Below are 25,607 nucleotides of genomic sequence, written 5' to 3' on the forward strand. Positions count from 1 at the left end.
ATATACGACTATAAGAGCATTTTTTAAATTTTATTTTTGGCCTTTGGTAGGGTAATTAAATTTCTTTAAAGCACGTACTTGCTAATCTTACACATGGATTGAGCCAGCTTATTTTGTTGGTACTTATTAAATAGTAATCATTTAATTGAAATCAATTAGAAGAGTTACTTATTTCAACAATAGAAAACAATCTAAGTACGACCCGGCAGACTTGCACGACTAATTTTCCAGTATTAAGTACAAAACAGGCAAATTTAAAACATGAAAGGAAATCGGTAGTTTTTCTTTCATGTTTTAAATTTTTTCATCTATTACAAACAGTTTAACCGATTTCAATTATTATTAATTATTTATAATAATTAATAATGATTATAATAACTAAAGCAAAATTTAATCAGGTTCAAGTTACATAATCATGCATTGAATGAAACACGAGACGAAAATTGATAACGAACGAACATACATATGTACATATTCACACACGAATATCCTTCTTAAACAATAGCATTCGACTATAAAGACCTTAAAACATGGAGAAATGTCAAAATTTGACCATTACAGTAACTTCCCACTAGGAAGTTAAGAGTAACGATAAAAAGAATTATGTATTAAAATAAATGAAAAGATGTATGAAAAAAAATCATTGAATGAAATTAATAAATAATTTTGAATCTTTTTCAAATATTGTTACACCAATTGTGTAGGCAATAATGATTTATAAGGCAGGGTTTATAATATCTACATATTTTTTTGGAATTTCCTTAACTATTCTGGCTAAAAATACATAGCAACATGCCAGTATCTGGAGGTAAAATTAAAAGAAATTATTTATATTTAATTAATTCTTTCAATTCCATTAAAATTGTGAATTTCTTAAACAGACTACAGGTCAGGGTAAGTTTCACTTACTTAATTGCAATAACATAGGTTTGCCAACTACCACAGATTCAATGTAAACAAATTGTAGCAATTGGCAAGCCTATTTAATTGCAATTAAACATGTGAAACTCGCCTTTACAATGAATGAAATATATCTACCATCATAATTATAATTATAAAGTTAGAATTTTGTTTCGAAATTTTTTAATATGCAGATTTTTTTTGTATGTATAATAAATTACTGCGGTTATTTAACCGTGCGTTTAACGTAATTTACTTTTCTGTAATCTTATTTTACTTTTAATTTAGTGAGAAAAAAATACTTCAATTTAAAATTTCCAGAGGCATTAGTGCCCTAGTGAAATTGGCTACACTGTTTTTATACAAATCTATACATTACAGCCACAAAAAACCGTAATAATACGGTATTATCGATTAGTAAAAAACTCATAAAAAGTATACACCTGTCATGACACCTTAAAATTGACTAAAAAATTATTTTTTATTCGATTATCACGGTATTTGCATTATCAATCTTCATTTTTCGAAGTTTATACAGTTTTTTGAATATTTATGAATATTTTTTACATAAAGAAAAAATAAATAAAACATGTACAGCTCATAGAAAAGAATTTGAGGTAAGTTGAAGTCCTTATAGCTCTAACTTGACTTTTTTTGACTTTAGGTTGGTATACAGTAGATCCTGACGAAACTCACCCTAAGGAACTCTAATTGCTCCCCTCTTCTCTGGCATTATGCCCCGCAATGAGCTCACTAAAAAGCGACCAAGACATATCGTATATTCATTGAAAATTTGCCTTCTTTTTTACATACTACTTTGAACTTTCATTGTCATGTTTTCGGTTGAGTAAGACAATATTGTTCGAATTTTAAGGTTTAATGAATGACTATCAGTTTAACAATAATAGGAAATTCGTCCGAACATTACTGTAAAATTTTAACAGTGAAAAAGTGATTATTGTGCATTCAAATGTTAACTTTGTTTTAGTGAATGACATTGACTACAATAGTTATTTATACCGTGAGGTGAATTATCAACGAATATCCTTGTTATAATTATTGCCAACAATTTTATCTTTATTGCCATACAGTGAAAAATATGAAATGAACTATTCCTATATAGAACTGTAATTATCATTACAATGAAACTGAACGATCATTTATTTATTTGAAATATAAAAACAAGTAATGAAAATATACTTAAAAACAAAATATATATAAATCCACAATTATCTTCAATCGACAAAAATTATAAATATAATAACAATAATAATCGTCTAGAATTTTTTTTAACAATCCACATACAATAATTTGTTTGCTTGCCTTTTCTATCATCTTGTGAAAGCATACATACATTATGGGTGAAACATATTTTACATTAGTATATTTTTATATTAATTGATTTTTTGTGTGTTTGTATTATTAGTCATTTGTAAATTGACAACGAGTATAAAGTATTTTCTGCAGTAACAATAAAATTATAACAGTGATGTAGTTTACTTTTCATCATAAATAGATGACGTGTAAAAATTTGAATGTATAATAACAGCAGGTTTTGGTTTTTTATTTTATTTCTATTAAAAATATACTACAATGACTAATAACTACACCCACATAAAAGTTGTACTTAAAAAACATTGGAAAAAACATACAGAAAATTCCTAAATGTAGCTAAATTTGATTCATATATATCCAATTTAGCTGCATATATATTTATGAATTTATTTATCTATTTATTTATTACAGAGCAAGTTTCTGATAAGTCAGATTATTCAAGACAAAAGTTAATTGGAGAAAATTCTCAAAAATCAACTTTCCACAAACATCTCGACATGAAAGGTTCTCAAAAAGACTGGTTATTCCGAGTACAGGTACTTTATTATTGTTCGGATTAATGTTTTAGTAGTTGGCAGTTTTGTTTCAACATTAGATTAGCTTAGATTTGATTATAACATTCCATTCAAAAATGACCTTTGATCAAATTTTTATACATTTACGCAAAATCATTTCAACTAATAAATTATACTAAAACTTATGCTCAACACTTACATATTCTCCAGAAATAATACTTTTGTAATAAACAGAGTATTTTGAACATTTATAATTTATTGAAGTTATTCGTAAAATTTTAAAAGCTTTTAATCAAGCTGTAATGATTTTTTTGCACCTGTTTTGTGAAGGTCAAATAAATTTTTCATTCAAGTTATATTGTAATTTGTTAAAATGGTGAAGCCTAAGCTTAATAAAGCATAATGTAATCACATTGAACTTTACATATAGTAAAAAATTATCTGTTTAAAATTTAATTAAAATTCACGTCATAACACGAATAAAAATATTTTTTAGGTTTCTGGTTTAGAAAAGAATGAACGAGTGTACGTGGTCGGAAATTTGCCAGAATTAGGAGCTTGGAATCATCATCAGTCACTTCAATTGTATCAAGAATATAATTGTAATTTAATGCGTAATGTGAAATCTCTTGATGATAGTCATAATTATGAAACGCTAAATGATGAGGATGATAATGCGTCAGACAATTTATTTAAAAATGATGAGCAAGAAATGATGAGGTTTGTTATGCATTATTTTTAAATTTATTATCCTTCTCTGAGTTACATCAAATATTTGTTTTCTTATTTTTCATAAGCAATAGCTATAAAGATAAGTGTTTTCCAAGTTAAATGTGTACTTATTTCGTGTATAAATATTTAATTTTCAGGAATAACCCAATTTTTGCATTAAAAGTTTCTCTACCTACGGATAAAGATGTTCATTTTCGATATTTTACAGCCGTAGTTTGTCAATCTAATGGTTCTAAGAACCCAGCAAAAACACTTATTATTCGGAAATGGGAAACACATATGAAACCTCGAATTATCAAAAAAGATGGTAAGTATACCTAAAATTATTAACAATTTTTAGAATTATTTTCGATCAGATTTGATTTTTATCAAAAACAAAAATAAACGAATAAAATTATCAGCTTAAATTTATTTGAATTCTATAAAAAAAATTATTTGCTGTGAATGCAATATTTTCAATAATATTCTCATTGTCCCTTGTTACAATTTAGCGCCTAGTAATTTTACTGATCATTCACTACCAGAGCCAGACCAATTTGGCTATAATAATGGCTATTACAAAATAGAACGGGGCTGGCTTACAGATGAAACAGTTATTCAATTTAAACTTTTCAATAATCCTATCAAAATATGGAAAAGTAGATTACAGAATAAAAAACTGTACCTAAAGGTGATCATATAATTGTTTCGGTGAATATATATGTATCTATACATATTTAAATAAATCATTTGTATAAAAATTTTTTAATTTTCAGATGACACCAGTAAATTTAAATAGACATGATTCGTTAGAGTTACAGTTTACTGGTGACTGTGTAGATGATAGTCTTTCAATGGATACTCAAGATGTTGTTGATCAACCAGCTTTCAGTATCACGGAAATAAGTGTAAGTTATTATATAAGATCATTGATATTTTTGCTAATAAAAACGTAGGAAATAAGATAATACCTTTATTTTTTTTTTGATTATCAAGGTGATGAATGATGAAGAGTCAACTTTTAAGTACCAAGAACAATTTGGTCGAGCTTACGAAGAAGATGACTTTCTCATATTTAGTGTTGCCGTACGATATCCAGAAACAATTGTAAGTTTAACTTTGAGATAAAGATTTTTTATAATATGGTATTTGAATACTTTTCAATAATGCTAATTTGATATTTATTGCTTTTGATATTGCGGCCGTTTTCGTAAGCTTTTAATACATGATATCCACATATAATGTAATATTTATATTAATTAAAAAAATTGAATTGTTGAAAATAACTCTCATCCACTATTCATTGATATGCTCAGCAATTTAGTAATCATCAAACGCCGTTCTTTATCAGAGCAGTAAATAATAAATTGAATCCATAGATAGAAGATGGAAAAACAAATAAAAGATATAAACTGATTTTATCATATGAGTTTTCAGTATTCAACGAGTAAGCCGAACAAAGCCTTCTAAATAGTGATATATTTTTTTACATAATATGATAAAAGATAATTAAACTTGTTTAGCAGCAATTGCCACCATGGATACCATACCGGCGAGATCAAACACAAATACAGGGACCCGGAAGATGGAACATCCATGTTGACTTAAAGAAAACAAGACTGATGCAATGATGCTAATTTGCAATCTGATGTATCGATGCTAAGCATCAGCTACCACTTTACGTCTGTGTCACATGACAACGCACAGAGATATGATGATTGTGATTTTATTGTTAACCTACCCAGCCATCCTATTCCTGAGCAGGCTCTCATAAATGATTATTCAAAAGTAAACCTTATTAATTTATTCATAGTAATGATTACATTTTAAATAGCGTTAATGAACGAATAATATCACTATGAATGATAAAAATTTTTTATCTCAAGTTCAAAAGTAAACTTGAGATTTTTCCGAGTCCTCGCTATCCCACATTTCTCCCGTACTAAATTGTTTTTTTATAAGAGCAACTATATCACGTCTCATATCCATCTGTGTGCGTCTGAAATGGTGAGAGTCCCATAACACCTATATCCTTTTAGTGTATCGCTATTATTTTCTAGCTCTGACCAACTCTACTGAACAATTCAGCCAATACCAGAATAAGCTGTCAGTCTTCTGATAAAAATTGATTAAGATAAATTATGAAAATTCTCTATCGAATTGACTTCTTTTGTATTGATTCATGATTGGCAGGTACTATACAGGTTGTCGCGTCACTCATATTCGTTAACCAAACAGCATTTGACAATTATTGGTCTGGTTCATTGCTAGATATTCACTTGTATATCTTTTATAATTCACCAAAAATTGATTTTTCATGTTTATTATTATAACTTCATTTTGAATTGCTATAATAAAATTTAATCAATTTCGTGAAAATATAAATATGTCATGAAAGAACATAGTAAAACTTGTAAATATTTAACGGGCACAAATAGTATTATTTGCATCAAATTTCAAATAAAAACTTAATTATTATCATTGTAAACTAAGCAATACTTTGATGACCACAAGTTGTCAATGATGCAAATAATTGATTTAATGTGCTTTGGCTTTTAACAGCAAACAAAATTCACGGTCGGTGCAAGATGAATAGTGGATGAGCTAAGAAAACACAATGCAGATATCAGTGTCGTCATTCAAAATTATCGTAAAGTTTTTCACTCTTCTTATAAGATTCTTTTTTCAGGCCTACTTAGTTGATTACTACGTCTACAGTTCCCGAAGTTTTCCTGGTGATTCTCCACCTAATCACATAGGATTCAGTTATATTTTACCCAGCACATTGCAATCTAGTGTCGGAATTTTAACTATACCTATTACCAGTACTAAACATCGACCAATTGGTAAATATTTTTCTTTTACTTATCTCGATATTATTTTCATTGCTATAACTATCATTAATTTTTTTATTAGGACAATTAACAGTTGAATATGTTTGCATCAAACCAATTCCGGATTATCCATGGGATATGAGCATATCTTACGCTAAACATTGGGAACAACGATGGTCTGGTCTAGATGTTGGTCACAGAGGTTTGGGAACGTCATTCAAATGTGAAATGAAAAAGTAAGTAAATATTTAATTACTACTTAACAAAATTTTTATTTAGTGAAAAAAAATAATTGTGATTTATCCAAAGATTACGATTGAAAATGAAATACCCTATTTATATTTAAATTCATATGAAATATCAACACTAATTCATTCAATTAAACTGGGTTAGAAGTAAATGTTAATAATGATGACATATTTATAAGAATATAATAATACGATATAAATTTATAAAAAATAGCAAAAATTTACCTTATTTAACATCCATTCATTCGTATAATAATCAAACTCTGTATGATTCATTATTCAATAATTAACATTTTATTTGCAGCTGTGCTAATGTCCGAGAAAATACGTTAGCATCCTTAAAAACAGCATCTCATCACGGTGCTGATATGGTTGAATTTGATGTCCAGCTGTCCAAAGATATGATACCTGTTATTTATCATGATTTTTATGTGTCTATTTCGATGAAACGTAAAAAACAAATAGATGCCATGGATATGCTAGAGATACCAGTGAAGGACTTGACGTTGGAGCAATTGCATTTATTAAAAGTAAGTTTTCAATAGAAGAAAAATCTCCATATTATTATATACGTCATTATTAATAATCATATGAATACCAAAAAAATGAAAATAACAACCACTGATTATGAGGCAATAATGAATAATCATTCGGAGTATATAGTAATATCAACTTCACATTCACAATAGGTTTGGGATGGTCTATGTCGATGGATATAATTGAATTGAACCGTTTTGTATCAATTTTTGGTTCTTTTTAAATTTAACAGGATTTCAATTATCCAGAGGATTCGATGGGTAAGGTGCTGTATTTCTATGATAATGATGAGCAGACGATTGATCAATTGGTGAGCCCTATGCTTGCACTGATTAACACGTTCTCATTGATTTACTGTGTTAAAAATGATTAACTGTATTATAGACAGATATTCAATCATAAAAAGCCATTTTACTTGGTAAATTTATATATTTTCTGAAATTTTAGATAAGATTGATCAATATGTAATTAAATAGGAGTGATATTTACTAATCAGCAAAATACTATTTTAAAGAATGAATCCCAAAAAAAAGGAATAAATTTTAATCCAATTATAAAATATCATTTAAACATTAATGATAGTCATTTCATTGTTTTAGTTTTGAATAAATGATCGATGAATTACATAAGTATTGTTCGTGTAAAACACCTAATTTTCTTTTAGGTTTATCATGTAGCAGAAGCACGTGAAAAAAATCCACGATTTTTTGATGAAGATTTAGAAGATCATCAACCATTTCCGACACTACAAGCTGCCCTTCAAGAATTGGAACTACATGTTGGATGTAACATTGAAATAAAATGGACAATGCAATTAAAGGTAAGAATACAGTAATTTATATTCATGGAAACAAAAATCATATCATTAAAAATTTCAATTAAAAATAAGTAGAGTTTAATTGAGGAAATATCGATAAACGAATGTAATTTTGAATGCACTAATAATTAGTTTTCAAGGTCATAGTGAAATTACACAAAAGTTATATTGATTTCTTGTGAATCGAATAATGATATTTAAAATGGAAACTCGCACTGCGAACTTGAATCCATTATAAATATAAAAAACATAATAATTAATTTTTCAGGATGGAACTTTCGAGCTCAATCATCCTTTTGATCTAAACACATATTTAGATATTATACTAAAAGTAGTTTTAGAATATGGAGGTGATAGGAAAATAGTTTTTTCATCATTCAATCCTGATATTTGCGCGATGATTCGTCTTAAACAAAATAAGTATCCTGTTGTGTTTTTGACGCAAGGAATAACAATGAAATATCCTACTTATCATGATCCACGATGTCAAACAATACCGATGGCTGTTAGACACGCATTGGCAGCAGATATATTAGGAATTAATGTTCATACAGAAGATATTCTAAGAGATCCATCGCAAGTTCAAATTGTTAAGGATCGTGGTCTAATAATTTTCTGCTGGGGTGATGATAATAATGATAAAGATACAATTCAACATCTTAAAAAATTAGGACTTCATGCTGTAATATATGATAAGTAAGCATAACAAAATTTAAAATATCATTATATTTATAATGAACCAAGATTCTTTATGACATTAATTTTTTTTTAATTCCAGGATTGATGAATACAATGCAAAAGAAGTCAAAGAAAGTATTTTTTTAATAGATGCCCGGGAGAATCAGAAAACTCTTTTAGCTCTAGCTCAATGCAACTCAAACAGCTGTGGATCATCACAACATCCTTCTCAACTGATAGATATAGATAAGGTTTGATAACAATTTTATTATTATTCTATAAAATGTATGCTATAAATGTTATGTCTTAAATTTAAAAACAAACTACAATAACGAGTAATAATCCATTCGTCTTCTAAAGATTTGCATCAAAAGTTGATTACACAAAGAGTTAATTTACCACAATTCACTTTTTCTTAGTTCATGATCGAAGATAAAGCATTAGACAATAATAGAGAAAGTAATGATTTTTCACATGTTTACGTGATTTGCCTCATATGTCATCAATCTAATCAGATGAGTACTTCCGGAAATATGAGAATTTAAAATTAATTAATCACGTGTTTGTCACCAGTAACAACAGAATAGGCGTCGCGTATAATACAAAAACGTTCTCCACTCTTTTCAATTGTTTATCGGAATATCTTTACATAACTGAAGAACAATCACAGCATGTGATTATAATTCGCGGAAAATCAGATTATATTACAAACATTTAACAGTTTAAATATTTTTTAAGCTGCACAAAGAATAAATTAAGGAGAAATAAAATTATCGGAACAGAATCGAAATTAGATAGAAGATAGTGAAAAAGTTTTGAATTGCTTTTTGAATATTTTATGAAACTTAACTTGTGCGTTTTAATTATCGTTATCGCTTGACGTATCCAATTTACTTCGTTCTCTTTAATGTGTGCGGCTGAGAGTGAGATCGCTAAAATGTCTCATCTCAATATGAAAGGGATCATTTCTTTAACCACAGGCACTCATTGAGCTTTTAAGATCAATAAAAATTTAACAATAGTAAATTAATTTACTAATCGTCAATAATAATCATTTCAAAATATATTTTTTCTTCTCTTTACTGATAGTATTTTCCATAAACATGTTATATATAAATATATATTATTTGGCGGAAGAACAGACATAACAAGAAGCATACAAATCGTAATAATGAATAAAGCTGATTAAATGTCAGAATAATTGAAATTGTTGCAGGATTACATGCTTAATTTAGAAGTAACAAAAAAACCGAAAACTACGTCAACATCTGCCTCGATGTCATCGCTTGCTAATGATACTACTGAAAACTTTGAATTTCGAGGTGAATTGCCAGACGAATTTAGTATAAATGACACAGAAATGAAAAGTTTAGCAAAAGGTTTTAGTCAGTGCGCAAATACATTGGGACATTCTTCTAAATCTAAAGTTGATGTTGATAAAATTCGTGATCAATCTAAATTACTTTCTGATTTATATGTTGAAGATGAATCAGCCAAAGATTGCCTTTGATGTTTTCTTCTTAACAAAAATATTATAACTTGGATTTATGATACTGCCGTATCATTATCCCGAAAAAAATAATATAGCTAAAATTTTTCTAATCGTAAAATTTATTTATTCAATTGACAATTTCATATTAATGATAATGAGTATATTGAAACTACTTTATAACATAAATTATTTCGTGCATCATCAGTCATATTGATTGGATTGATGGTTTTTTTTATATAATATGCAGACGTAGTACAAATTCATTGATAAATTATTATGTAAAAAAAATATAAATAAACTTTTGAATGCTAATGAAAAGTTTTACATACGAAAATCATATTTTACAAATATCTCAGTTGCTTGGTTAATAATTTAAAATAACATGACTTTCAAACTTATGTAAGTTTATCAATCTTTTTGTGTAATATTTGACAGCAAGGATTTGTTTCTGTTCACAGAATCAGGATAGAAAACACAGAAAAATTTTGTGCACAATGCATAATTCTATTTCTTGTAAATCTTTTCTTCGCTGAAAGGCATTGCTGCGAATTAAATTATATTTATAGTGAAAATATGAAAATCACATTTTCTAAGTATAAAGTTGATGGTATTTTGATTATAATAAAAAATTGGAAAATTGCGAAAATAATATTCGAAAAAAATAAAAATATAAACGATTTTGACATATTTTTGTGCTAATTTTATGCCTAAACATTTATTGTAACGAAAAATGAAATATAACACGGTTAAAATGTGAAATTGAAGGAAATTGTAAGAAAAATTTCTTAAGAAATGAGTGTATACACAATTATAAAAGTTTATTTCTCACATAGCAGAAAATCTGTATAAAATAGTATATCATGCACCGCAAAACAGGAAAGGAAACTTTAACTTTCCGTGGTGATGTGATAAAAAATTATTTTAATCCTAAAAATATTATACTACAGAATACTCAAATTTTTTTATTATAGTGAGTTCTTACATTAATATTCTTCCTTAATATTTTACTATGTTACATTCCTGGTGGAAATAGATCTACAACAAACTACGTGAAGTTCCAATATCTATCCATTTTTACAACCTTTTGTTTGTTATGATAAATTGTCATATTTAAACACAGTAGAGATGGGGCCAAGTTGTAAAAAATCAGGAAATTTTGTAAAATGTTTTAACAATTCTTTATAGAAAGTTATCGTTTTTGCATTGAATGTTGTAGAATCATTTCCACCAGAGATAAGAAGCAATAATTTTCTTATACTTGCCCATGCTCTTTTTTCTCTATTAATAAATTAAATATAAATTAAAGTTTACTTTTCAAATGTAAGCCATGAATCTTCGCAAACAGTAGAAAGCATTTTATAATAAAAACTGTTTTAAGTAGGATTAACAATTTCATTTTTACTTTATAAAATTTTATTTCAATCGAACAGAAGAGGTAATATTAAAAATTCAACATTGTGCTCGAAGTGCATCATTTACAACAAATATATATTCAGCAATTAACATATATATATATTATAGATCGTCATGCCTATTTTTAATATAAATTTTATATTAAAAATTTACACTTTCAGAGGACGTTGATATCGTCTGCACATTCAAGTGAGCATGACAATAACAATAATAATAATCTATTTTAATTGTATGTCATATCAAATACAGGCTTTTTATAATACCTCATACACTCACACAAATATTACAGCAGCTTATACACTACATTATACATGTAAACAGTTTATTTTTAACATAGACACGTTAAATTTGAGTAGGAATGAAAATACACTAAGATGATTTATTTCGATTCACTTATATTTTACAGTTTCGTAGTATTATAGTTTACAGTGTTTGTACTTTTTCCTCAATTTACTCATACCACAGACAATTTGACTTTGTTGCCTACCAATTTTCTCAAGGTACATACCTTCATTGCTTACATTCTATTGACATTTACAACTATAATCTTTGTTTTGTTAATGTTGACTTCTACTTTGTTCTTTTGAGATGCATTTATCAACTTCTTTTAACATTTCTTTTTGATGTTCTTGCTCACAACATTCCCCTCAAAGTCATTAATAAACATATTGAACAAGATTGAGCTTAGCGTGCGACTTTTTCTTACCTTCTGATTCATCTTGAATTTCATCATTTTTTCGACTAATTAACCCTTGTGCTTATGTAATACAAAAAAAATTGTAAATTTCCATGGATCTCTTTAATTATTTTCAAAAAGATATCTATTATATCTGCTAAAATCCAATCTAAAAATATATATAGAAACTAATAATAAACCACACTTACTGTCTTAAAAAAAAATTGTGCACAAATATAACAAAGTTTAATAAATAAAATACATGAATCTTCCTTTTTAAAAAAATACTATAAACAATTAATCGGATTCATACATAATTAATCACAATTGATTGAAGATTCTCTTCAACTTAACGTGCCATTTCTTTACACAATAGATACAACAAATAAACTTGAATAATTAAACTAACAAATTATCGGAAATATTATCGGTATAAATTGAAGGGTTTTTGCTACATTATTAATGAATTAGTATTGATTATTTTTAATACACTTCAGCTACTAGATTTTAATACTGATTATACATTTTTTCAATAGCAAAACTAATAATTGCACTTATTAAACCAATAAATAATATTACAAACGCAAAAGTTAACATATTGAGAGTTATTGAATTAAATTCAATTTGTTCTTGTGCTATTTCACGTTTCTCTTGTTCAGAAGCATCACTTATCCATTTTTTGGAAAAATTATTATGAAGATTAGTTTCAAATACATGGTATAGAATAAGATTAACTTTAGTATTTAAAGACCAGTGTCGCCGGATATGAAAAGAATTATAATAAAAATAGAGATTATCTGAAGTTATACTTAGATTATTTTTCTGTTCTTTTGGTATTATTTTATATAAAAGAGAATTAATATCAAAATGTATAAAAGCAGTATGTTCAGTAACAGGAACAATTGACATGAAATTGGCATCATCATCTCTGATCCATCTTTGGTTATCATTTTTTAGCCCTTCAATGAAAGGCTGCGATGTTGATGTATAATAAATAGTTTGATATTCAGAATTCTCCAAATCTTTCAATGATTTAATGTTATCACGTAATTCACGTTTTGTTAGAAAATCTGCTAAGTGACCAGAGAAAGTGGAATGCATTATTAAAAAGTATAAAAATATTACACTAAAAAATATTTTATGTGAAGTGGCTGCTATTTTAGTATGAATAGATGTATTTATAAGAAAACGCAGCATTTCAAATGCAACAAAACTGAAGCTTTTGTCACTATTAATAAATTTTATCACAACAAATGTTATAGGCATAACTAAGAATAATGATAATAACGTCCAAAGTCCGTAATAATCCTTGATTTTCTCCAATGGAGTTTTGTAGCCTCTATTATGTGATACTATAAGCATTTGCAAGAATGCAAATGGAAAAGTTTCATCAAAAAATTTATTTTTTTTAGAAAATGTGCCATAAATTACTAAACTAATATTTGTCTGTTCATGAAGATATTTCTCTGATTTTATTAAACCATAATATGGTGGTGATGAAGATACATAAATTTTCATAGTGACATTCAACATTGTTTGGATAGCTTTTAAATGCAATCGTTGATCAAATTCTATTAAACCGTCAATATGGCTTTCATTGTAGACGTATCTTGCATGGTATATACGAGTATTTATTGCCAATTCTATTTTATGGCCATTGAGATGTTGTGTACGATCGAAATAAAATCCTTCACATATATTCACTGTGAATAATATGAAAAAAAAAACAAAATCCTTAGTATAACATAACATACATTATAAATATGATATTAGGTCTAATGTGATAAAGATGACTTTACATTCAGAATTTTGAATAGACTACAAAGATGATAGTTTCAAGAATAAAAGTAACAATAGCACACATTACACCAATTCCTAATACAATAAAAGCAAAAACTAACGCATTTAAGTCTATTATTTTAAATTCAATTTTCTCTGGAGCGAATAATATTTTTTTTCTTCCTTTTTCTCGTCCATTAACATTTTCATCTTCATTATGGTTAAGACCAGCTTCAAAAATATGTGAAAACACATTATTTATTCTAGGTTTAAGTGACCATTGTGGACGAATATAAAATTGTTTATAACCAAAACTAAAACCTTCTGGAAGTATGTAAACGTTTGAAACATCAGAGTTTTCCGGTGTAAGATAATTATAAATATATTCTTCCGAACTTCCACAAACAGTGAGATCTGAACGAGGGATGTATGATGATAAACACATCATGGAATCGTCTTTAGTTAATTGTTTGTCATTTAAATCGAGTGATTCAATGTATCCTGCTACTTCTGATGTGTAATCGATAATTTTATGATCCGAGTTCTTTAAATCTTTTAGTGATTGGACACTTTTTACTAGTTCAGATGTCATTGAAAATTTTACCAAATGAGCAACAAAAGATTGAACTATCAATAAATATATGAATAATATACAATATATTCCTTTATGTAAAATAAAATAAAACATCCAACACGTAGATGTATTCATTGCAGAATGTAAAGGTTTGTTAACTTGAAGAATAATAAATGTATGAAGCAAAATTATAATAATGAAAGGAAGCACCCAAACTCCATAATAATCATAGACTTTTGCAAATAAGCTTTTGTAACCTGGAGAATCTATGACTAAATTTAGCTGGTAGAATGAAAATGGAAATGTTCTTTGAAAAAATTTATTTTCAGGATTATAAGTATTATTGAATACTAAATGAATATCCGTTTTATCATGAACAAATTGATCAGATCTTAATGAATTGTAATATGGTGGAGATGATTCAAGATAAATTTGCATTTTTAAATTCAATGTACTGATTAGTGCTTCAATTAATACTTGTATCATCACTGGTACATTAGTATAAATATCCTTTTCAGTGTAGACTATCGGCAGAAATCTTTCCAAGGCCTGATATACGATTAAAAATTTCATTTTGTAATCTTTAAGGTATCGTGTACGTTCAAAAAAAAATTCTTCACATATGTAATCTGAGAAAAGTTTATAAAAAAGTAGTAGAGAAATAAATAATTAAAACCAACCTTTATCAAATGATCGTAGAAACAAAGAACTCTGAGTTCTAAGAGTACCGAAAAAGCTCCAAGAAGAAGGTGCCCACTTTGCAAATGGATTCATTGTAACAATATTTACTGAAACATCACCACTCATAGTAATAAGATACGTCGTTAAAATATCTTTTTTAATGAAAAACTCAAACATCGCAAATGTATCATCAGTTTGGTTATTTGATGTCTCCAAAATAAAATACGAAGTCATAACATTCCACCAAGATGTATTACTGAATTTATCAATCATAGTTTCTAGCTGATCAAGAGATTTTTTTGCAATGATAAATGCATCAATTTTTATCGTCATATTTTGACTATTTTGAGTTATTCTCACATCTTCATATAACATTATAGTTGGCAAAAATTTTAAATTTGATAAAGATTTAACAATACTTCCAGTATCATCATCATGAACCATTATTGTCTTATATTCTGTATTACAGAATTCTAGAATGTGTGCCTTTTACAATTTTAAAATAAAAAGGAAATATTAATTTGGTAAAATAATAATACTATAGCTAAAAAAAGTCATCAATAAAAAGAAGAGTACAGTTACCAAAACTTCTTTGACTGGTCGAAAATGGAAAGATTGTAAGTGGTTTCCAATATTTATTGCTAACACTTTAGAAAATATTATCATTAGAAAATAAATTGAAAGCAGTTTGTACATTTTTTGTTAGATTAACCCTTTGTAATTTAAATAATGGTATATTTCTTATAATAGGATATCTTCTTTTAATTCACCGACAAACAGATGCTTATAAGTAAAATTTTATATGTCCAAAAAAAATGCTGTTTTTCAAACAATTTTGAACGATTATTTACACAAATCATTAATTCATATCTGTTTACTATTAACACCATTTTCTTTTCATGATTTGTGATTAAATTATTAATCAACCGTTGTCATTTATCCACTTTTTTCGTTGTAGAAAAAATTCATTAATCATGGTTGAAGTGTTGAAACTTATTCAAATGAAGTCTACTGAAGTATTATGCCGACGCAGTATTTATAAAGAGGAATATAATTCATTATCATATCAAGCAAACTTGAAATTTTCTATTATTGATGTATTATTAAATAAAAATCGTAATCGTTTCTGAAATTCAATGATCAAATTCATTTGAATATTTTTTATGTACAACTTGTAAAGGTTTTCCTATGCTTCGCTGCAGCATAGCTTTGTTTTTGGATCATAACTCACGATCTATAAGAGGTACATGGACCACAAACATATCAATAGTTTCTTGAGAGCAAGAGCTTTGCGATGCAACAGTCAAAATTTTGATCCGACCATATTTATGCTGAAATAGCCATTTCCGGTTTCACCTTCATTTTCAGTTTTCAAGGTTGTTGAAATGAATTCTTCTTCAAGGTCGAATTACAGAGCATTAAAACAAACAGAATAACCCCGAATCATCAACGTTAGAGAATTTCCTTTTCTAACCTCAAAAAATTAAAGGTTTAAACGTTTTTTTATGCTTTATTGGAACTAACTGGTGGCAAGCGTTCAAATCTTAGTTTTTTGGAAATAACTGGTGGCAAGAGAAGTGATTATTGCTATTGTTAGATGACCGGTTGGCGTGCCATCTTGCGGTCTTTTTTATGAATGCTCACTACATTTTCTAGGTCTCATATGGACTGAACTTCTATACTGTTTTCTCTTTTCTGAGGGTATGTATTAATTTAAGAACGCCAACTTGAATACAAAATATAATCAATCGAAGGCTTTGACCTTGTTAGCCATCTTCTCTCGAAATCCAACGTAGTAAATGAGGGCAGTGATTGAAAACTCGAAATAGATTCAACATCGTAGTTTGTTTTTATTTGTCACTAATAAGATAACTACTGCGGAAAATCAATATTGTATAACTGTCATAAATCGTTTTATCATTAATCATTATTTTGTTACAAACATGTGATGAAATTTTCAATACTAAGAAACTTGCAAATTTCTTGCAGATTTTTTATCATTGAAAAAGTTCAAATAAATGAAAGTAACATATAACATTGTTACCATTTAAATACTGTATGTCCTTTGAGCGATGTAGTACTGAAAACACCGAGAGGCTGCGCTGACATAAACCCAATGAAATTGATCTTATTAACCTTACTTAATTTTTTTGCATAACTCAAATGTATTTTTTGAATTTTTCTTAGAAATACTCATGAACCTTAACTTTTAAATGTTTTTTATTTTCTGAAATGCTGTATAGCAATAGTTAATGAGACTAAATAAACTAAAGAAGGCTGTACAAACCAAAAAAAATAATTTTTCTACCAAATAACAACAGGTAAGAATGCATTCATAAAATTATTGAGAATATATTAATATACTAGGTATTAGTGATATTTGTTAATAAAGATTAATGACAATCAAAAAAATAATATATTAATTCCGTGAATACATTCAGAGTAATATTTTATAAGTAAAATTACACAAATTACTCCAAAAATTTTTTGTTGAAAATATTTTGTTTCAATTAATGAGTTATTATTTTTATGTACTGGTGTTATATTTTTTAAAAATGTTATTGCGAAAAAATGAGGATTTCTCGAAGTTTCAATGTGATTATGATCTAGACTTTCAAGAATGTCACGTGATAATTTACTAAAATTATTCTATCAAATAATTTAATAAGATATTACATCAAATTTCTTTTACAAAAAAAAAAGAAAAGATAGATTGAAAATATTAAGAAGTATTTTAATTATTAAATAATTTATAATAATTTATATTGATAGTTAAGTAACCTATTTTTTAAGTCCTTCACCATTAGTGTTATTTGTTATTGTGTAAGTAAATAAAATACAGTTACTCAATGGATAAAACTTATTATAGATTTTTATAAAAAAAAGTGATGATTTCATTAAAATCTTTGAACGATGTTCATTAAATCTCATCATTATAGAATATAATTGTAAAGTTTAAACGTGCAAATATCAATAGATCAGAAATAATTCAATTTATAAGTTTTTAATGAATAAAAAAGTTTCTAAAATACTTAGTATTTAATTTAGTATTTAAATCAAATGTATATTAATGTGTCTAGAATAGTAATTAGTTATCATTATAACCATTCAAAAATTTTTATTTTTTAGAGAATGCATATCATCGCTATCAATTCAAGATATTTAACCCGAGTTCAAGTTGTGTTCATTACAGTGATGTGAAATAAATAATCTGGCACAGCGGAATAGTTACAATTGTTATTTTTATAAAGTTTTATTCCATAAAAGATGGAGTGTTTGAAGAAATTAAATCGTAAGCATTAATTTTTTTATATTATTTTGAAATTGTATTTGTCCAAGAGAAGCATGCATTAACGTATATTTATGTATAGATGTGGTTGTGTGGAAGTGTTAGTAAATGTGTTTTCAACAATTTCATATTCGCAAATATAACTTAATATTTTTAGAGAAAAACACAAACATGTAAAATTGTTTAATTTTATACATACTTAAATAGAAAAATTGTTGTGTGTTCTGTTAAAGTATAAGTTTTTCTGATATTTTCATTAATATTTAATAAAAATGATGCAACTATTTTTTATCTGTGTAAAATTAAGCGTATAATTAAATAAGCTCATTATTAGATAAAAAATAACATTACTATGCTGGTTGTTATTGCTTGTTTGAAATTATTTATAAATAAATACAAGTTACTTCTATATAAAATTCAGAAATCTATAAATGAGTATGATTTTATATTTAATACACCTACGAGTTGATAGAAGGGACGTAAAAAAATATGAGAAGCTTCAATGTTTAAAGCATGTATACAATATAATATCATATCACTTTTGTTAAAAACTAGTTATAAATACTTACCTAAATACTTATCTTCAGAATTTTAGTTTTAATAACTCTAAGAAGTAAGAAAAGTTCTTCTTATAGCCTAATTCTTAATTTATATAATCCACATTCTATTGATGAACTTCATAAAAACATACGTTTATGAGGAGAGTATATAACAAAAAATTGCTCTTAAAAAATAACGATCTCCAAACAAATGTTAGATAAGTTCAGTAATTATCGTTCTATTGTGATGTCTTCTAATTTACTTTGATTAACCGCAGCAACTAATTTTCGTTTAACTGTTTCCATAAGACGAAAAATAAATTGCCAAATGTATACAATTATGAATTATAAGATAAATTGTAAATATGTTTTAATTGTATTTTTTTTTGATGTACTGAATTCACATTCACCATTAGAATTTAGAGAAATTTTTTTCAACTAGATGTTCGTTAGAATACCTGAAAAAATAATCATATATGAAGTTCTATATTTATATATGCTGTTCCAAATACTTAATAGACCAAAAAATTTTTTAAAGAACTATTTTTTAATGAAAAATGATCGTATCGTAATGAAAAAAATTTTAAAGCTCAAGGTCTCTAGTCTTAAGATGGTCCTTGGCCAATAATTTTTCTGAATAACGGTGTTGCGTAATCATGAAAAATAGCGCATGAGAAAAATTTTTCAATTTTTTTTTTCGGTTTATGGGCTTAGAAAAGATGTATGAGATAGGATAAAAAACGTTTCTTTTGAATTTGTCTTTATAATCATACGTGAGATTTATATGCCCTCTAATCAAAATCCGTGTGTTGTAACGAAAGACTGTCGAGTGTTTTCAATCTGCGTTCGGTTTTCATGATTTGGCACGCAGTGTTCATTGAAAAATAAATATAAAATGGGAAAATTCAAATTACATAAATGATCGATGATTGGAGGCAGGGTCAATTTCTAAATCATAATAATAATTATGGTTCGGGAATCAGATAAGTGAGAAATAATCTGGTTCTGCAGACCAAAATAATAAAGATAAATCAAATAATATGACCTTGGATAATTTATTTAAATATTAAACCGATTAGCATGACAATAAAATAATAAAATGAAGCGTGAGACCTTCGTGAACTGTGTCACCACTGATGTTCACTCGAACTCCGTCTGAATAATTAATTTTCTACTTTCAATGCTCAATCTTCTTAAAAAATTGTTTATTTTCGATGAAACGCGCCTAAAGACTTAAAAAAAATCTAAAGCACTCACACTCTACTCCGGAACGTCATTCGCTAGCTTACTATTCCCTTAGGATGCAATCCTGAGATATGACAGGATTTATTAATTCACAAACTATTAATTTCGGCTCCAATAGATCGCCGGATAATAATAGAAACTGTTGTTGTTTTTTTCGCTAGAATAGCTTAAATTATATTAAAACAAGCAATTAAAAAACTATGAGACTTTAACAATAAATTTTTCGTACGATATCAGATCAATCAAATAATTGAATATTAAGAAAATAACTATCATGAGTTTATAAAAACAATGAGGTCTAGTCTCAATAAGGTTTGCAGATACAGCACATTATCAGCAAACTCAATCACAACTTCATGCCTTGCGTTTCTTATGGGTTTAGAATTTTTTTGATCTTCCATTGATTTACTAACCATGTTTATTACAAAGCTGTTAAGCGTTCCAATTTTCTTTACTTCCGTATGACCATCAGGACACTTAACCTTTCAGTTTTTTCATCTTTTTTCATTATAATCCGTATTCCCGATTGGAGTACTGAAGATAATTGTTGCATTCTTCACTGTCGTCAACGTCTGATCTTCTGTGTTACTCCTTGACTGGATATTACTTCCAAAAGACTTGATGTTCTTTTTCTGCATTTGTCATCCTAATCTTATCCATCTTATAATATTCAAAAATCCGTGAGATGAGAATTACGCAGTGATATATACCTGCAATTGTTATCGATTAAGTTATCATTTCCGTACTGATGAAAGTATGAGCAAGAGTGCAGACTCAATTATCTAAACTGGGCGACTAACCGTAATCAAATAATCGATTATGAATCGTTTCTGAAATGCTCAAATAGTAAGATAATTCCTCCAAATCCGATCACTCAGTAAGTGGAGTCCCTGGAAGGTACCTAATTAGGTCTGATTTTTCGGGGGTTGTTCTAATTGTTGTCACCAACTGACGATATCAGATTCTCTCCGGTCTCTTTCGAGTGAGTTTAAGGCAAGCACGATATCGCCGAAATGCCTCGTCTCTAATACTGTGAGTACATTAGTAGATACAACACGAAATAATAGTAGAAGTAGCATATTAGGCCTAGATATAGCGAGATCCACTACGATAAATACTCTATAGAGTAGAGAAAGAGTGTGGAAGAATGACTGATCTTGAGTACCAAGTGCTATTTTTAAGCAAGTGTGATTTGGTTGACAGAATAATAGAAATTAGTCTTTTACCTGACTGATACTTGTATTCCAACTATCCATTATTGATATGCTCAAATGTTTAATGATTAAAGTGTGAATGCATGTAAGTGAATCTGTTTCAAATTTTTTTAAATATACATATCTAATCACTTTTGTTTATTCTAGAAAAAATACCAAGAAGAGCAATACTCGGAATATTAATGTTCTTTGCTTGTATGTTTTCTTACGTAATTCGAACCAATCTTTCAATCATAATTGTCGCAATGGTGGAAGCCACAAAAAAAAGTCGAAAAGGTCCATATTGTACTGATGTAATAACAAATTCTTCAACAAAAACAGCTACGGTTTATGTAAGTATGATTGAACCAATTCGATATGTATAGCAATAGATATAACTTGAAATTTAATTAATTTTCCAGTTAAAATTGATTGTAATGAGTCCGATTTTTGAAAAAACATAAATTTAGAAATTGTTGTACATCCAATTTTGTTTCTTGTTCCATTAGATTGATGAAAGATATGCATGGGATCCAAATACTCAAGGATTTATACTATCAGCCTATTTTATTGGTCCCTTGATATCTAGCGTTCCATCAGGAATTTTAGCTGAAAAAATCGGTGGCGCCCGAGTGGTTGCGTAAGTGTTATCATATATTTATTCTATAATCCAAAGGATATTTACTAAGTGAAAATTGTTCTTATAGATACGCTACACTAATTCCAGCTATCCTCAATTTATTAATGCCCTATGCCGCAAGTTTGCATTGGGGTCTTCTCTTACCTCTCCGATTTTTGATGGGGTTGACAGGAGTAAGTGTGTTATATTATACATATCTCGAATATGATTAATTGTTTAGGTTCATAATATTACTGATTAATGTAGAGATAGTATGATTGGGCACTGCTTTATATTTCGTTCTTATTTATTAGATAAATAATTCCACATTCTCTAATGCTGTTACAGAAATTTTAGAAAAAATTCGATTAAGAAAAAAGTTATTTAGAAAAATATAGAGCAGGGTCCTCATAATAAGGTTGGAGAACCATAATGTAGTGAATGGTTATTTTATAGGTTACTCAATGGTATCAAAATGTTAACATTTTTTTTCTCACTGAGTAAATTTAGTTCAAATAAAAAACGACTAAATGAATTCATCTTAACAGATCATTTCAAGATGATAAATTTAAGAACAGCCAGAAATATATTTCTTTCAGATAGTCCAGTCGATATGCTTTAAAAATTTTAAGATTTTTTAATTTCCCTTCAAAATAATTATTTAATGACTGATTTGATTGTTTTCAGTCAGCTGTATATCCTGCTTTACATGCGATGATAGCACGATGGGTCCCACCAAATGAAAAAGGTCTATTCGTATGGACAATGCAAGGTGAATAAAGATGATTAAAATGTACGATTAATGTTGTAAAAATAGAGAATAAGATCTCTCTTTAAATGATAGAATATCGGAAAAAGTAAACATAGACTTCTACGCGGACATACTTGTGAATAAAGGCATATTAACATTATGTAATAATAACATGATAGTTACAAATTGTCAATATACAATTTTCAAAATTTATTGAAACTACATTCAGAAAGCTCATCTCATATAAAATTTATTTTAAAAATTTCTTGATGAGAGTAAAGTTCATTTAGTGATATTTTTGTTCAAGGTGGACCATTTGGAACTTTCATCACTTTTACCTTGTGCTCTCTAATAATTAACTTTTATGGATGGAAAGCCGCTTATTGGACGACGAGTGGACTAATGCTTATATTCTGGGCGGCTTGGGTTTGGCTTGTATACGATACGCCTGCTGCTCACCCCAACATTACTCAAGAAGAAAAACGTTACATTATGGAATCTATTGGTTCAAATGTTAGTAAGCAGAAAAGTGTTCTTCCGGTTCGTGAGATGGCGAAGTCACTGCCATTATGGGTATTATTATGGGCACATTTCGCCAACATGTGGGGAATATATTTTATCTCTATAAATGGACCAAAATATACATTACAAATATTGGGATTAAACATGAAATCTGGAGGGTTCCTTACCGGATTACCTTATATCGCTCGTTTAGGAGCGGGAGTTTTGTTTGCAGCTGCCGGTGATTTTTTCAGAAGAAAAAACATTCTTACTATTATTAAGATCCGTAAACTTTTCATGATATGTTCACATATTGCTCCCGGTGTTGCATTAATTATCATGACCTACGTTGGATGTAATGCTTCTGTTGCGATAACAATGATGATTCTGGCATTAGCATTTAACGGAGCAGCATGCCAAACCAGTTTACAAAATCATCAGGATCTGGCACCCAATTTTGCTGGATCAATTTACGGAGTAATGAATGTATTCGGTAGTGTTCCAGGTTTTATAATATCCCCGATTATTGGGGCTTTAACCAATGCACACAATGGTGTCGAAGAATGGCGCTGGATGTTTTTGCTCTCAGCATTTATTTTTTTTAGTACAACGATATTATATTGGATATTTGGATCCGCTGATATTCAACCATGGAATAACAGCGATAAAATTGATCAAGTAAAAAATATAGAAAATGAAGAAAAAACTACAGTAAAGTTGACTGAAAAAAATGTTACGTCGAGTGATGACGAAGAAAATGAACGTCTTTAATATATTAACAACTACTTTTTAGTCAAAAGTAAACATGTATATGGTTTTATATTTCGAAGAAATGACATAAAAAACAGTTTCTTAAAATGTATTATTGAATGAAATAACAATAAATTTTTTTGTGATTAATATATAACTGTGATAGAATAGAACTTCATATTTCAGACAATTTACCTAATAAACTCAATTGCTATGTTTAGAGCATAAATTATGCTCAAATCATAACTGTAAGTAGTGCAATAAAATGCTCTTGCTCTCACGAATCCATTGATATGCTCATAGTCCATGTACGTCTTATAGATCATAAGTTATTCGAGGAAAACAAAGTTATGTTGCAGTAAAGCATAGAAAAATTTTTAAACGCTCATAACTCGGAAACTATGCGAGATACTTATGGGGGATGCCGATACTTTCCTTAGGTCCAGACCGTACATATCCATAAAAAATATTTAAAAAATCCCTTCACCCCTAAAATCACGTAAGTAGTAGGAAAGTCACCTTTTCTATGGAAACTTACTAAGTACTTCAGCGATTTTAGGGATGAAATAAATTTTTTCGAGGTCATGTATGGATATGTACGGTTAGCTAAGATTTCGAAGTTTGTAAAACGTCCCTAAAAAGCGCTTTTGGACCAATCGTTTAAGAGTTATTGAGGCCCAAAGTTTTGCCCGTAATTAATGGGGTTGGGATAAAATTTCGTAGGGGATGACAGGATTCCGCATTTCCGAGCTTCAAAACGTATAAAATGAGCCCTTAATTACCAAGATCGGAGGATTTTTTTTCTTGAAATTAGAAATTAGAAAATAATTATGTTTATACTTGGATCAGTGCGAAGAAGAGATTTATCAAATTGTTTGAAAAAATTTCTTTTTTTAATTTGCAAATTGATAAATCATTATCCTATAAATTCTTACAAAATATTTGAGTTGTCGATCACCTTGCTGTTATCTCCATTATTATCAAAGATTATTGGATCATCATTTACACAAAAAAGACAATTAAAAAAAGGTCTGTAATTAAGAAAGTTTAGTTTCCTCAGACGTACAAATTTATAAATAATCATTTCATAAATTCTTACACCGTCCTCTATCAGTTGACGACATTGATGTGGCTTTCATCAACCACTGCTATCAAACCTCTGTTTGTCACAATCGTCTTATTTCATGCTGTGGACCAAATTTTTCTTTACATCCATTATGTTCTCATATTGTGAAAAAACGTGTTCTTCTCAATCATTCCCACAATTGAATCAAATATCGATATTTTCAAATGTACCTGCTGTCTCTACCTATTACACAGTTTCACAAGGTAAATGGTTATGGAGTTTTATCTTTATGATATCACCATTGTTCAGCGATGATTTCTATTTCGATGAAAAGACTGTCAGGAAATATCTAGGATTTCAGGCAATTCTTGAAAGAAATTTTTACAAGACAAGTTTTTTAATTAAATATTTTGTTTTAACTTTTTTTTTAATTGTATGTAATAAGTATTGAAAAGTCATAACAT

The 25,607-nt window shown here is 28.1% G+C and overlaps 3 protein-coding genes across 14 annotated transcripts; 2 read left to right on the forward strand and 1 right to left on the reverse strand.

Moving 5' to 3' along the window:
* Positions 1–1,376: 1,376 nt before the first annotated feature.
* On the forward strand, positions 1,377–11,980 carry LOC118070660 (glycerophosphocholine phosphodiesterase GPCPD1-like). Of its 8 annotated transcripts, XM_035089400.1 has the most exons (16): positions 2,095–2,261; positions 2,647–2,771; positions 3,247–3,470; positions 3,620–3,789; positions 3,974–4,152; positions 4,238–4,369; positions 4,458–4,568; positions 6,151–6,307; positions 6,378–6,531; positions 6,848–7,073; positions 7,313–7,390; positions 7,745–7,900; positions 8,166–8,593; positions 8,676–8,826; positions 9,792–9,897; positions 10,526–11,980. In XM_035089400.1, the coding sequence occupies exons 1-16, from the start codon at positions 2,258–2,260 to the stop codon at positions 10,534–10,536; spliced, it is 2,412 nt and encodes an 803-aa protein (XP_034945291.1). In that variant the 5' UTR covers positions 2,095–2,257; the 3' UTR covers positions 10,537–11,980. The 8 variants fall into 8 exon arrangements, with proteins under 8 accessions (XP_034945289.1, XP_034945286.1, XP_034945287.1 ...); XM_035089398.1 differs by lacking the exons at positions 2,095–2,261; positions 10,526–11,980 and adding an exon at positions 1,377–1,517 and having other exon boundaries at positions 9,792–10,185; XM_035089395.1 differs by lacking the exons at positions 2,095–2,261; positions 10,526–11,980 and adding an exon at positions 1,637–2,085 and having other exon boundaries at positions 9,792–10,185.
* On the reverse strand, positions 11,897–15,698 carry LOC118070674 (uncharacterized). The gene is made up of 3 exons (XM_035089423.1): positions 15,190–15,698; positions 13,282–13,859; positions 11,897–12,004 (listed from the first exon to the last, which is right to left on the reverse strand). Exons 1-3 carry the CDS (start codon positions 15,632–15,634, stop codon positions 11,897–11,899), a joined length of 1,131 nt encoding a protein of 376 aa, XP_034945314.1. The 5' UTR covers positions 15,635–15,698.
* A 1,174-nt stretch (positions 15,699–16,872) lies between these two features.
* LOC118070662 (sialin-like) lies at positions 16,873–24,231 on the forward strand. 5 transcript variants are annotated; one of them, XM_035089405.1, is made up of 8 exons: positions 16,873–16,891; positions 17,434–17,511; positions 18,320–18,482; positions 21,625–21,809; positions 21,966–22,096; positions 22,164–22,269; positions 22,763–22,847; positions 23,134–24,231. In XM_035089405.1, the coding sequence occupies exons 3-8, from the start codon at positions 18,458–18,460 to the stop codon at positions 24,096–24,098; spliced, it is 1,497 nt and encodes a 498-aa protein (XP_034945296.1). In that variant the 5' UTR covers positions 16,873–16,891; positions 17,434–17,511; positions 18,320–18,457; the 3' UTR covers positions 24,099–24,231. The 5 variants fall into 5 exon arrangements, with proteins under 5 accessions (XP_034945296.1, XP_034945295.1, XP_034945297.1 ...); XM_035089404.1 differs by lacking the exon at positions 16,873–16,891 and adding an exon at positions 16,930–17,083 and having other exon boundaries at positions 17,378–17,511; XM_035089406.1 differs by lacking the exon at positions 16,873–16,891 and adding an exon at positions 16,948–17,083.
* Positions 24,232–25,607: the final 1,376 nt, after the last annotated feature.

This window comes from Chelonus insularis, unplaced genomic scaffold (assembly GCF_013357705.1).
Source record: "Chelonus insularis isolate UGA/USDA-ARS -01 unplaced genomic scaffold, ASM1335770v1 contig_66_pilon, whole genome shotgun sequence".
Taxonomy (NCBI): Eukaryota; Metazoa; Arthropoda; class Insecta; order Hymenoptera; family Braconidae; genus Chelonus; species Chelonus insularis.

Bases quoted from the DNA above. Each gene is read 5' to 3' on its own strand.
- LOC118070674 (XM_035089423.1), bottom strand. From the start codon at position 15,634: ATGGTTCATGATGATGATACTGGAAGTATTGTTAAATCTTTATCAAAT. The intron at 13,860-15,189 runs GTTGGTTTTAAT...TATTATTCACAG, and splicing joins TCTACGATCATTTGATAAAG to TGAATATATGTGAAGGATTT. The intron at 12,005-13,281 runs GTAATATTTTTA...AAATGTCAATAG, and splicing joins CACATAAAATATTTTTTAGT to AATGTAAGCAATGAAGGTAT.
- LOC118070662 (XM_035089405.1), top strand. From the start codon at position 18,458: ATGGAGTGTTTGAAGAAATTAAATC. The intron at 21,810-21,965 runs GTAAGTATGATT...TTGTTCCATTAG, and splicing joins CAAAAACAGCTACGGTTTAT to ATTGATGAAAGATATGCATG. The intron at 22,097-22,163 runs GTAAGTGTTATC...TTGTTCTTATAG, and splicing joins GGTGGCGCCCGAGTGGTTGC to ATACGCTACACTAATTCCAG.
- LOC118070660 (XM_035089392.1), top strand. The intron at 3,471-3,619 runs GTTTGTTATGCA...TTTAATTTTCAG, and splicing joins GATGAGCAAGAAATGATGAG to GAATAACCCAATTTTTGCAT. The intron at 8,594-8,675 runs GTAAGCATAACA...TTTTAATTCCAG, and splicing joins CATGCTGTAATATATGATAA to GATTGATGAATACAATGCAA.